We start from the raw sequence: 13,309 nt of genomic DNA, 5'->3' as shown, positions 1-13,309 counted from the left end.
ATTTACTAATAGTTTGATCACCTTAGTGTAATTTTTTTAAGAGCTTCAAAGTTTAAAGAAAAAGTGAGCCACTTTAATGGGCTTCCATATCTAGAAGATGCCTAGCAAAATCTTAAGCTCTTTTCTCTCTATTCTCAATTCCATGGAATCTGCTTTCAACTATTGAGGTGACTAAAGGAAATTACAATGGCAGGTCCAGCTTTGAATTTGGGTTTTTTTTTTTTTGTGAGAATTATGATAAGGGCAAGACAAAGCCACTTTCCTTTGCATTTTGCTCATGTTCTTTCACTTTCCTCTCTCAAATGGACCACGTACCTAGGAACAAAAGCAAATGGGAAAAAAATTTAAAAAAAAGAAAAGAAAAGAAAAGAAAAACATCCATATAGTTTGTTTTTACTCAAGTCTCTATCCAAGTATATCTTTTTGCAAAAAGGCAAGCTCATTTTTTGTCATTTGTTATTATTACTCTCTTTCTTAGGGCTTAAATTGCATTTTTTAAGGGATAATATAACTTTTGGCCCTTAAATTTGACAATTATGTTCATTTTGATACTTATACTTTGTTTTGGTTCACTTTGGTGTCTAAACTTAGCAACTAGATTCATTCTGGTCTCTGAATTTCGGTTCCGTCAAGATTTGATAATGTGACCAGTATTATTGGAACATGATTAGATTGGTTGGTCAAATTGATTGGACTGAAAATCGACCAGTATACTGACCCAAACAAAGAGGTTGAATCGATTGAATCAGAATTTGCTCGAAATCGATACAAATAGAAAACTAGGACAAAAACCAATAGTTGAATAGGTTGAACCGATTTAATAATTTTTTATTATTTTTATAAATTTTTAATTATTATCGATCCAGTAGTTGAATCGATCAAATCAATAGAATTGAGAATCAATGGTCTAATCGATTCAACCACTTATCCGAATATTAGAACACTGTATGTGATACTCTAAGTTCTTTTTTCTTTTTTTGAAAATATGTAACACTCTAATATTGTACCATGTCATCAGACTTTTATATTTTTTCAAGTTTAAGGACTAAAATAAATCTAATGACCAAGTTCAAGTACCAAAATGGATAGAAAAAAGTACATATACCAAAGTGGACATAATTACCAAATTCAAAGGTTAAAAAATTATATTATCCCTTTTTTAAACTTGGTATAAAACTCATTGTTGTTGTGGTCTTTGTTCCATGAAAGCTCATTGTGGGGTTGTCTATGGTTTGTGGAGGGGCAAAGGTTTCTTAGCTAGCTACTAAGCCAAGAAAATGACTATACATTGTGTGTGTGTGTGTTTTTAATTATCCCATTTATGGATGTATAAAGGAAAAATTATTCTTTCTGTTCCTCCACCATGAAACTTTGCCTTTCCCGATTATATGTATGCATATACATATAGCTTTTGCTCCACAAATTATCTGTCCTCGTCAAATTTATCACCTCTCGATCTGGGTTGTTTTACCATAAATGTATAAATTTGAATATCGCTATTATCTTTATAGATGTAGGATATATTTATTATCGTTCTTCTTTTATTAGTTATTTTTAAATTTTTTGAAATAATTTTATTTTTACTCATAATTTTTAAACTCCTTGAATTGAAAGATAATTCATATTAAAACGCACTCGAACTCACGCCCTTTTGTATAAGACTCAATTGATTATTTTCAATCTTTTAAAGAAAAACAAGTATTTAGGTTTTTATTTCCAATAATGCATTTTACAATTTTATCTTTTAATAGTTATATATTATAAGGGTAAATTGACAATAGCATATAGTAAGCTATTAACATAATTTAACTTTTCCTTTAAACTTTCTTTTTCGAATTTTATTTTGGTTCATATTTTGCCATTGGAGTGTCAAAGGCATATAGTGTTTCCAAGAGTAAAATAAGCCGACAATCTGCTTGATTACATAATTACCAATAAAAACATTTAAAGAGAAATGTCCAAAGAAAAAGCATAATTACTTGCTTTAATCATAAAGAGACTACTATACACATTATATATTTATACTAGGTTAATATAATATTTGGTACCTAAGTTTAGTTTTAATGTTTAATTTAGTGCTTAGACCAAATGTTATCATTTGCCATATGCGATCTAAGAAAAAAAGAGTTAATATACTATTTGGTACTTGATTTTGGCTTCAATGTTCAATTTGGCACTTGATTTTTTTGTCCCAATTTAATACATGAGTTTGGCTTCAATATTCAAATTGGTATTTGAATTAGGCATCTAAGTTTGACTTTGATATTCAATTTGGTATTTGAGTTTTTTCTAGTTCCAATTAAAGTACTTATGTTTTTCTTTTTACACAAATATTCATTCGGCCACATGATCTCGTTTTGTTTGGTACCAAATCGAAGATTGAAGTCAAATTTAAGTACCAAAATTGAACGTTAAAACCAAACTCATATATCAAATTGTATATTAACTTTAAAAAATATAAATACGATTAAAAAAACTCAAATACCAAATTAAATATTGAAACAAAACTCAAATTTTAATTTGAGTGTCGAAACCAAATTCAAATACTAAATCGTATATTTACCCTTACACGAAGAAGATAAAATAATTTTGGCATGGATAGATGGGGAGATGAACAATGTGATTTCCTTTAAATAAAACACAAAATCTGCCATTGATAAACACGAAAATCCTTTGAGTCGGTAAGTTTCTTCCGCCACTGGTGCAGTGTCGCTTTGTTTGAGGCAAATGAGATGGTGATTTGTCCCAAAAACAGCATGAATCCGACCGTAAAAAGATTGCTTAATCTTAATTGACGAAGACATTTCAATAGGACGGTCTGTAGGTGATCTGAAAATAGACATGTTTCCATGCTCATTTTACTGGGCTCTCCAGCAATGAAAGTACATTGGTCTCTTTGGCTCTGCAATATTGGTAGGCCCCCACTTTTCTCTGCCTTGCCATTTCAGTCCGTAGATCTTTGGATTGGCTTCATCGGGCTCAGTTTTCGTATGTATTGTACGGACGCATGTACCAATGTAAGATCATGACCCTTCATTCTATTGTACCTCTCCTTGTTGGAGTGGTAAGATGAGTTTTATAACGTATCCCATTCGCTTCGAGGTAAAAATATTTAAAGGTTTTAATATTTGAAGTTGGATTATATTTTATTTTTTTACTTAAAGGAATGGTAAATTAGCTTTTGTATGTAAGGTTAAAAAGTAAATTGGTTGTTTCTATTAAAAATTTCATTTATTTATACTATTAAAAACTGACGTGGCTGATATGATAACTAGTTAGTGATACATGACATGCTACATTTACCACATATTGACGTACATGGGCTAGTCTTTAACAGCTGGAATGGATGAAATTTTTAATAGAATAACCAATCTACTCTTTAATCTAAAGTATATAGATTAATTTGCACATTTTTTTAATAATAGGGTAAAATACAATCTGAATCTCACTATAAGAGCCTCCATAATACTTTTGTCTTCATTTCGATTATTTCTCATTCGAATAGTTTCAAAATTAAATAATTTTGAAATCGAGTTTGAAAGCTGAATATAATGCATATGAATAGATTTCCCCCAATGTGTAAGAACATGGCGAAGTCTTTTTTTCTTGGAATAAATTATTTATGATATAAATTATGTGAATATAATTTAAATGGATTCAAAATGTTAATTTGTTAATAATGAAATTAATTTGGATTTAAAAAATTAAATTAAAATGACTAAATTTGAATTAAATAAACTCGTGTTAATCATTGATTAAGTAGGCTCAAAAGTTCAACATCTAAACTATCGTTCGCTTGTCCGTCACAATCTTAAACAAATTACAGTATTAGGTAACAAATTAATTAAAACCAATTAATGATTCATAAATTATATATATATATATATATATATATATATATATTGTTTGAGACCTTAGGTGTACCATGATCACATTTAATTCAAAGTTGAATCATATCACACTGTTAAATGAGAGGCATAGCATTTTCATTTCTATATTCTTCATCCACCATACTCGAACTTAAGACATTAGTTAAGAGCAATGGCGAAGTTAGAAATTCTTTTTGAGAGACTAATTATGAAAGTGAAAATATAATTTCATCATTTAATCACCTTATATCTTTATAATTTTAAAAGTCTAAATTGGATTTTATCATTTGAGAGGGATAAAGTGTAAATTTTTCATATACTAACTTTTAATTTTATAAATTTTAAGGAGTTAAAAGAAATTTTTCATTTTAGAAAGATCGAGCCCTTGCCAGCTCCTTGGTGTCACACCCAATTATGAGACTATTCGATTTAATACACTTTTAACAATTTACATATAATTATTTCTCTATAATATTTGATAATTTCATTAAAATTAGATGTAATTGTAACATATAAAATAATCAAAATACAGTTCAAAATTAAAATTAACCCACCATAAATTATTAATTTACAAAAATCACAATCATAATTATAATAAAATAAAAATAATACATCAATTTTAGGACATTAATTTGAGGGTAACAACAAAGTGCAACTACTCAAGAGACTTGTTTATAGAATTGCCAAATAGAAAATTAAGACAGACAAAACATAAACATCAATCATTATTGAACATTTCTAACTCTATGTCCTAAGTATTATAAATATACAAATTGGAATTAATAAATTTATGATTTAATACATTATTTAATATTAAATTTTACGTTTATATTTAGTAAATGTTATACATTTTGGTATTTAAAGGTAATGATTTTAGTTTTTCTTTAGTGTTTAATTCGAGTTTTAGAGTTGATTTGATGAAAATTGATAGTTAACTAATAATATTAGCAATTAACTTTCATTAAGTTAACCTTAAAGCCCGAAAAAACCACAATCATCATATTTTGTTTAACAAATTAAATAAATTCACAATTAACATTAAATTTATTTTAGGGTAAACTGCACTGGTAGTCACCCAACTATTAGTAAATTTCTTTTTTGGTCACCCAACTATTTGATTTTTTGTTCTTTTTTAGTCACCAACTGTAAAATCACTAACGGAAAGATATGTTGATAGCTTTTAAAATTGACATAATAGCAACTTTAACACTCAAAATTTATACATTGTGTCAATTTATTATTGATTCTAAAAGTTTAACACTCAACATTTACACATTATGTAGTTTTGTTTTTTTTTGCGCTTTGTTTTTCTTTGTAACATTAAGTGTTAATTTTAAAAGAATGAGAAAAGATGAAGATTATTATCTTGAATTTTTAGTGTTTCTATTTTTGGTATATTTCGATCAAATTTAACGATAAATTTTTTTAACTTTTTATATGAAAGGGTCACAAATAAAAGAGAAAATGCAAAAGACTAAATTAGACAATTTGTAAATATTGAGAGTTAAATTTTTAGAATCAAGACTAAATTGATACATTGTATAAATGTTGAGGGTTAAAGTTGCTATTATGCTAATTTTAAAAGCTTCTAAGTTATCTTTCCATTAATCATTTAATGGTAAAGAAAAATTGAATAATTAAGTAACCATTTCAGAATGACAATTCAACTAGTTAACGCCACCAATCCTCAATCAATGTCGGTTAAAATTAGAAGTGTTTTTAAATAAACCCTAAAACGTATAACTTTTATTAAATATATGTATTACATTAGAACTTAAATACCCAACAAAATACTAACCCTAAATTTATCTTACTAATATTTTACACTTAGGCAATGAGAGAATAAAATAATATTGAAATTTACAAGAATAGTTAAGTTTTAGAGTGATTGGCATTGAAGATAACACATTCAATGTCTTATTCTTTAATAGGATAAAAATATTAGTAATGGTAGTTATCATTATTATAAAAATATTTCTCTTTGTCTTTATCATAAGTCATATGCAACATGGCCTTCATCCTTAAATAATATGATTGTGATTTTTAAGAAATTAAAAAGTTTTTTTTTTTAAAAGAGAGTTCTAAACTAATTATGTGGGGTCCAATGGTACAACACCCATGTGATTGCATTATGGAAAAAGTTAACATTAAATTATCAATGATATGCACACCAGTCACTATATAATATAATGAGATTATTTATCTATTGCAACCACCCTTAATGGACATCCTCATGAAAGCAATAATTATTTAATATGTTTTGGTTAATTCATCAACATATGAGGAAATTTAGGCATTTGATGCCATAAACCTATGATTATTTTAATTTACATATTATTTACTGGAGGAAATCATTGTCACACATTGTTAGTAGATAAATTCTGTGATTTGATCCCACGACCTGAGTATGAGGTGAACACTTTTAGTTAATGAGTTAAATACTAAGGTTAGGGTAATTCTATTAAATCTTATTCTAACTTGAAAATCAACAATTCAACAAGAAATTAATAAAATAAATAAATTTAGTAATTTATATACAACAAATTAATAAAAATAATTGGTTTAAGTTCATATATTTACCAGCTATATAAACTTCTCGATTCCAATTGCAATGGTCAAATTCGAACAAATAAAAATAGAATGATTAGTTTCTCAATTTCAAAGGGATAATATAATTTTTGCCCTTTAAACTTTACAACTAGGTTCACTGTGATATATATACTTTTCTCTGGTCCACTTTGACACCTGAACTTGATAACTAGATCCATTTTGGTCCTTGAACTTGAAAAATATAAAAATTTGATGATGTGGCACTTTGATTGTGTCACATCATCACTTGAAAATTAAAAATATATATAAAAATTTTTAAGAGATAATGTGTTGTAAGATCATAGTGTTATATTTAGTTTTTTAATAATTGGACCGATGGTTGAACATATTAGACCACTGATTTCCAATTCAATTAATTTGACCGTCTGACCAACAATGATTAAATAAATATTTAATAATTCATAAAATCTAAAAATAATTTTTTTATTAAATCAGTTTAACGTGTTTAACTGTCGATTTTGTCTTGGTTTTCGATTTTTATCAATTTTAAGCAGTTTCTGAGACAATCAATTCAACCCATTTGTTTGGATTGTTATATCAATCAATTCTCGATCCATCCTATTGATCGTGTGTCAGTAATTTTGATCACATCATCAAATTTTGACGGAATAGAATCCAAGTTCAAGGACCAGAATTGATCTAATTGTCAAATTCAAGGACCAAAGTGGACTAAAAAAAGTATATGTATCAAAGTGGACCTAGTTGCCAAATTCAGGGGCCAAAAATTATATTACCCCTTTTCATAAAGTAAAAAGATAGAATTCATAATTAAACCAATAAATATTTACCCTCGTTAACCATGATTTTAAAAACTAGATAGGTGATCAAATCGATCAGATTACCGATTTTTAATTCAATCCTGGTTCAATCGATTTCATTTGAAAATATATTCAAACCTATTATTAGGATTGATATACCAATCGATCAGATCCAATTCAGACAACCATATTGTTAACACACCCATAAACACTCCAATAATTGTGATTTTATCTTGAAAGGACAAAAATTATTTGGAAAAGCTAACAGAAATATGTCTTAATAAGCTTTTTTTCAGTTGAACGGTTATTGTACAAGCCCATTTGCCAGGGCCCAATAAATAAACCAGTGGCCCAAACATAAAAATGTGGCCCAAACCCGAATAAAAAAACTAGGGTTTCAGAACCCTAGTCTTTAATGCAGGTGAGCCGCCAGCCCCATCATCGCCTCTGCTGCGCCACTTGCACCGCCCCCACCTACTCTCTGCCACCCGCTGATAGACCTGCAAAGTGAGAAACAAACACGCAACAACAAACAGTAGAAATAGATAAAAATAATATGTAAAATCAGGCTATAAAGGCCAGATGAAAATGTAGTTTTCCTTCTTTTTTTCTTTTTTCTTATGAACATTAATAAAAAAACCGAAAACAGAATAGATTTGAGAGGTGATTTCTTTTGCTTTCTAGTTCGATTCTTGTTTTTATCCTTTTTATTTTGTTTTTGTTTTTATTTTTTTTACACATTAAATAATAAGAAAAAGGGAAAAAAGGGAAAGAGACTCACCTGTGTTGCTTCGTGACTCGCCGTCGGACACTTTCTCCGGTGTTGAAATCGGTAGAGAAGGCTAAAGGTAGAACCTTTTCCATTCTTTTTCCCTTTTTTAGGCATTTGCCTCCTTGATCTAAAATCTAGGCTTAAAACGGGCTAAAAATAAAAAATTTTGGGTTTTCCGGCCACCGTGGGTGGCGGCGCCGTCACCGACGACCGGCGGTTGCCACAGTGGCCAACGGCTGGACCTTTTCCTGGAAGCGGAGAGAGGGAGAAAGGGGTTGAGAGGTTTTCTTTGTTTTTTTTTTAAGTGAAAGTAAAAATGAGGGTTTTAAAAAAAAAGTGATTTATATAGCAAGGCCAAACGACGTCGTTTTGGCCTGTGCGCATAGGTATCAAAACGGCACCGTTTTGGCCCTGACCCGCGCAGTGACCCGACCCTGGGAGGGATCCGCGTGTTTTTTTAAAAAGGGATATTTGCGCACGCGGTCCCTCTGCTTTTGCAACGCGTTGCAATTTGCCCATTTTTCTTTTCTTTTCTTTTATTTCAATTTAGCCGCATAATTTTATTTTTGTTTCATTTTAGTCCCGCGTAAAGTGATGCGTTTTGAAGGGCGGGATATTTTCTTTTTGGTCCCCTCCTTTCGCGCACATCACAAATTAATCCTTTGCCTTATTTTATTTTTGATTTCTCCCCTGGGATTTTGTTTTATTTTCAATTTAGTCTCGTTATTGTTATTTATTATTATTATTATTAAAATAATTAGTTTTATTATTATTATTATTATTATTATTATTATTACTTACCTTATTATTATTATTATTTACCCATTTATACCGTTTTTGATTTTGTTATATATATACATACTTACATATATATACATACTTACATATTTTTAATTTTTATATATGTACGTACTTATATTTTTTATATATACTTTATAATTTATATATACATATATACATACATATTTTTAATATATTTTTAAACATATATATACAATATCATTATTTACTTGTTTATATATATATATATATATTAAACTTTGTTGTATTTATACACATATATTTTATAATTTTATTTATTTTCATTATTGCTATTATTGTTTTACTCGACATTTATTTATTTATTTACATATCCATTATTATTATCATTATTTTTTAATGCTTTCATTTTATTTGTTTATTACTTGTTATTGTGTAATAATGATTGATTTTTTTATATATTTGTATTCTTATTTATTTATCTTTTTGTTTTTGCCCATATTATTTTTATTTACATTATCATAATTGTTATTCCATTGCATCAATTTTTACCCAGATTCGTAAAAAAGAAAATTTTGAAAATAAAAGCAATCTTTTGTATTTGGGATCTTCGAGAGGATTGAGCCCCTAACGCATTGGGTTCCAATTTTTTCATTGAATTTAAATAATCGAGAATGCTCTTTAATTAAAAACATAAATAAAAAGCTCATTATCGAGAATTCAATACGTTGTGTCCTAACGCATTGGATATGACACGTTGTTTTCTCGAGATAAGAATTTTTTTCTAAAAAATAATAAAGGTAATATTCAATGTTTAGAATTTTGAGAAATTGTGCCCTAACGTATTGGGCTGCGATTTCTTCATCTGATTTAAACAATTGAATATCCTTTTGAATTTTGTTGCATGAGTTTTTTAAGGACAAGCTCATTTTTGAGGATGTGAAATATCATGCCCTAACTCATTGGGTGTGACATTTTCTCTCTCCGAAATGAGAGGGTCTTAACATGTAATTTGATTTATACAAGTTTTTAATACAAGGATCGTATTTCAAATCTCTTTAAAGTTTTCAATTTTCGACACTAAGACATTTGTTAATCAACTAGGTACCAATTTTGGGCGTTACGAGGGTGCTAATCCTTCCTCGTACGTAATCGACTCCCGAACCCGTTTTTCTGAATTTCGTGGACCAAAATCGTTGTTTTAATAAAATTAAATTGTTTATTAAAAACAACTAATTTTCAATGTGGCCCGATCACACCTTATCAAAAAGGATTGGTGGCAACTCCCATATTCGTTTTCATTTTTAAAATCCAAGTCGACCCCGTTTTTACAAAAAAAATGGTGTCAACAGTTATTATCCAACCAAAAACATGATAAAAGGGGAATTTGCAAAAAATAATAATAGACAAGTTAATGGTAAAAGTATTACAAAAGTCCTTATATTAAAAGTTAAATTACATTTTGTTCGTTTTATTAAAAAAACAAATAAATTAATCTATTTATGTTATACCAAAGAGAAAATTGATTCTTTCTATTAAAATTTTTATCCAATTGTGCAATTAAAAACTAGTGTAGCTAACGAAATAACCAAACAATGACATGTGAAATACCATGTGTACATCATACTGATGTCCAGAGACTAGTTTTTAACAGTAGAAATAAATAAAAATTTTAACAAAAAGATCAGTTTATCTTTTGATCTAACACCTATGAACCAATTTATCAAGTTTTTTAGTAGAAAGAGAACATGCAATCTGATTTCTAATATATGAATTTCCATGGTAGTTTTACCACAATTTAGTGCTGCATTGAACAACAATTTTAGTGGATTTGAATGTGTAATTGTGAGAGAATTGATGACATGAACAAGCAAATTGACAAAGATTGAATTAAGTTCTCCATTAACATAACTTTGTTTCGCCTTTGTTGTTAACTGTATAACTAACAATAGCAACTTAGCCAAATGAAAGAAAAGAACCAAACCAGTTATACCCACATCCGAAGTAAGCTGTACAAAAGCCATACAAATGCTAAACATGTTCGGTTTCTTGATAGAACACAGACAAGGCAACAAATAATAATAATAATAACCAATAAAGTTATGAAGCACCTACAATGGTGGTTATCAGCATCTCCAAGCTGAAGCAGCAATTAATTCTCTCCTTTGCCAACAAAGAACAAGTGCCGATTGTCTTTTTTCGACATGGAAACCTCGAATTGGTGTTCTTTGAACCAAACATTCAGCTTGTGATTCAGTGAAGTTACTGAATGTTAATGGTGAAAATCCGAATTGTATAAACAAACTCCTCCATGGAGGTCTTCTTTCGAGGGACCGATGTCGACCTAACACGATTTTTTCAATGCTTGGTTGAAGGAAGAACCTTTCAATCTTTTCCAACGCATTGAGGTTCATGTTCACCGCGTCGAGGGATTCGAGTAGGCCGGAATATGATTGGAGTGCATGGATTATGTGGTGAGGGAACGGAACATCGGTTCGGTCACAGCCACGGTCAGACGAGACAACGATTTTGGGTGATAATTGCTTCACGAAACGGAGGATCAACGGGAGAGTTGAAGGGTAATTGGAAAAAGAACCGATCGGTAGATTAACAGCAATCGTTTCGTTTTCACTGAAATGCAGGGGCAATGAATACCAAGAACACGAATTCAATGCCTCGAGGCTAACGATTTCGATATCGAAACCCATGTTGATTTCATTAGCAAAATGCTTAAGATTCTCGATTGTGAATCTGAGTTCGAATTCATCGTAACTTGTTAGACAAGCAAACACAGTAATTTTCATACAAGGTGCACCGCCATTTCTTAAAACAAGTTCTTGCATCAAAGAAGCCCATTGTCCACCATATCCGATATCAAAATCGATTATGTGAACTCGATTACACCCTTCGAAAACCTCGAGAATCGCTTGATTACAAGTGAAATTCATGAATTGAATGGTCGGAGATATCTCAGAGAACGATTTGTAAGCAGCGATCTTGAAAATAATATTGGTAGTATACAAAGTTGAAGTGTTGGTAGTGTTGAAACGAAGGAGTAATTGTAAGGCCTCCTTAAAGTAGAAAGCAGCCCTTATAAAGGGCTTACCTACAGGGGAGAGCTGGTGATTGAGCCGCGCCAATATCCCTTGCGCGAGTACCGGATCACCGGTTTCGATCAGCTCTGCGGCCTGAATTAATTGGTCTATTATTGCCTGCTGAAGCTGTTGGTTCGCCATTTCATCAGTCACTATCTTCGGCGTGGTTGGCCTTTGATGAAGCAATTGTTGACGCTGGAGATAATGCTCCGGTCCCGAACCCGAAAACTGAACTTTCGGTACTTGATAATTCGGTCCACTTGTGCCGGAATTGAATCTCTTCGGCGGTGGTGGTGACAAAAGATTATGTTCCTGCATTTCAGCAGCATACGAAGGGAATAACATAACCGGGTTCTGGGTGAACTCGGCCTGGTTTTGGTCAAATACAGGATTCAAACACGAAACCATATCATTGTTCATCAAGCTAACACTACTAGTAATGGAGTCGAACCCGAAACTATGATCGACCATACCAAAACCAGCATTAAACTCTATATTTTCCGAAGACCCACCACCGCTGCAGCTGCCACTTGGTGGTTGAAGAATCTTGTTTAACCCCAAAGAAGGGTCATCAACATCACCCATAATTAGTCTCAAAATGGATTGGTCATTCTCCCAATCCTCCATATTTAAACCACATTTTCCCGTCCCTATATCAAAAGACTGACTTTTACCTTTGGAGACAGTTACTGTTTCTGCCACGCCGCTGCTGTCCGTGGAGGCACCACCGCTGCCTCCGTCGAATGAGGAAGACAGTGTTGATGAAGACGTTGGTGGACTCGGGCTTCTTGTAGATGTGGGATCAAATCCCACATAGCAACAACTTTCCTCGTTGTTTTGCCACTTTTTCTGTTGCTGGTGTTGTAATAACAGTGATGAATTGGAATAAGATGAAGTTGAAGAAGCAAAATCTAAAGCCCCCTTCCCTTGAAATTCCTCAAAGGATAGGGGTATGGCATTCATCTAAGAATAAACTTCAAAAGAAAAATAAAAAAAAAGTACACTCCAAAATTTGAAGCACCCAAAATTCTAGAGGTAGAAGAAAGGGGAAGACTTGAATATGAAGAGAGAGAGAGAGAGAGAGAGAGAGAGAGAAATAAAAGGAAAGGGGGGAGGGGGGCAAATTAAGGTGTCGTGTTCTTTAATGGAGGTCCTACCATAAATGGCTTTTGACAAAGCAATTGAGTGCTTACTTTTTAGTTTTTGGTATATAAAGGGGAAAAAATCAGAAATATACAAAGAAATTTGTGTGGGACGCAATGAACGCGTTGTTTTTAAGCTGGCTTAAAAAAGAAATTTGTAGAAAGAAAAATGAACAAAGGAAGATGATAAATAGAAAACAATGTAGGCAAAATAATAAAGTGTTAGGAGAAGATATGGTGGCCAAGCATCTTTTAAAGTTTTCTTTTACAGACTCCAATTTTATTTGTTTTTCTATTATTTACT

At 30.9% G+C, this 13,309-nt stretch overlaps 1 protein-coding gene across 1 annotated transcript; it reads right to left on the bottom strand.

The window, feature by feature from the left end:
• Positions 1-10,643: 10,643 nt before the first annotated feature.
• LOC105763724 (scarecrow-like protein 6) lies at positions 10,644-13,026 on the bottom strand. The gene has a single exon (XM_012582050.2). The coding sequence runs from the start codon at positions 12,824-12,826 to the stop codon at positions 10,895-10,897; it is 1,932 nt and encodes a 643-aa protein (XP_012437504.1). The 5' UTR covers positions 12,827-13,026; the 3' UTR covers positions 10,644-10,894.
• Positions 13,027-13,309: the final 283 nt, after the last annotated feature.

This window comes from Gossypium raimondii, chromosome 12, assembly GCF_025698545.1.
Source record: "Gossypium raimondii isolate GPD5lz chromosome 12, ASM2569854v1, whole genome shotgun sequence".
Taxonomy (NCBI): Eukaryota; Viridiplantae; Streptophyta; class Magnoliopsida; order Malvales; family Malvaceae; genus Gossypium; species Gossypium raimondii.
The sequence above is the reverse complement of the archived record's forward strand: the minus strand, read 5'-3'. Positions and strand labels throughout refer to the sequence as shown.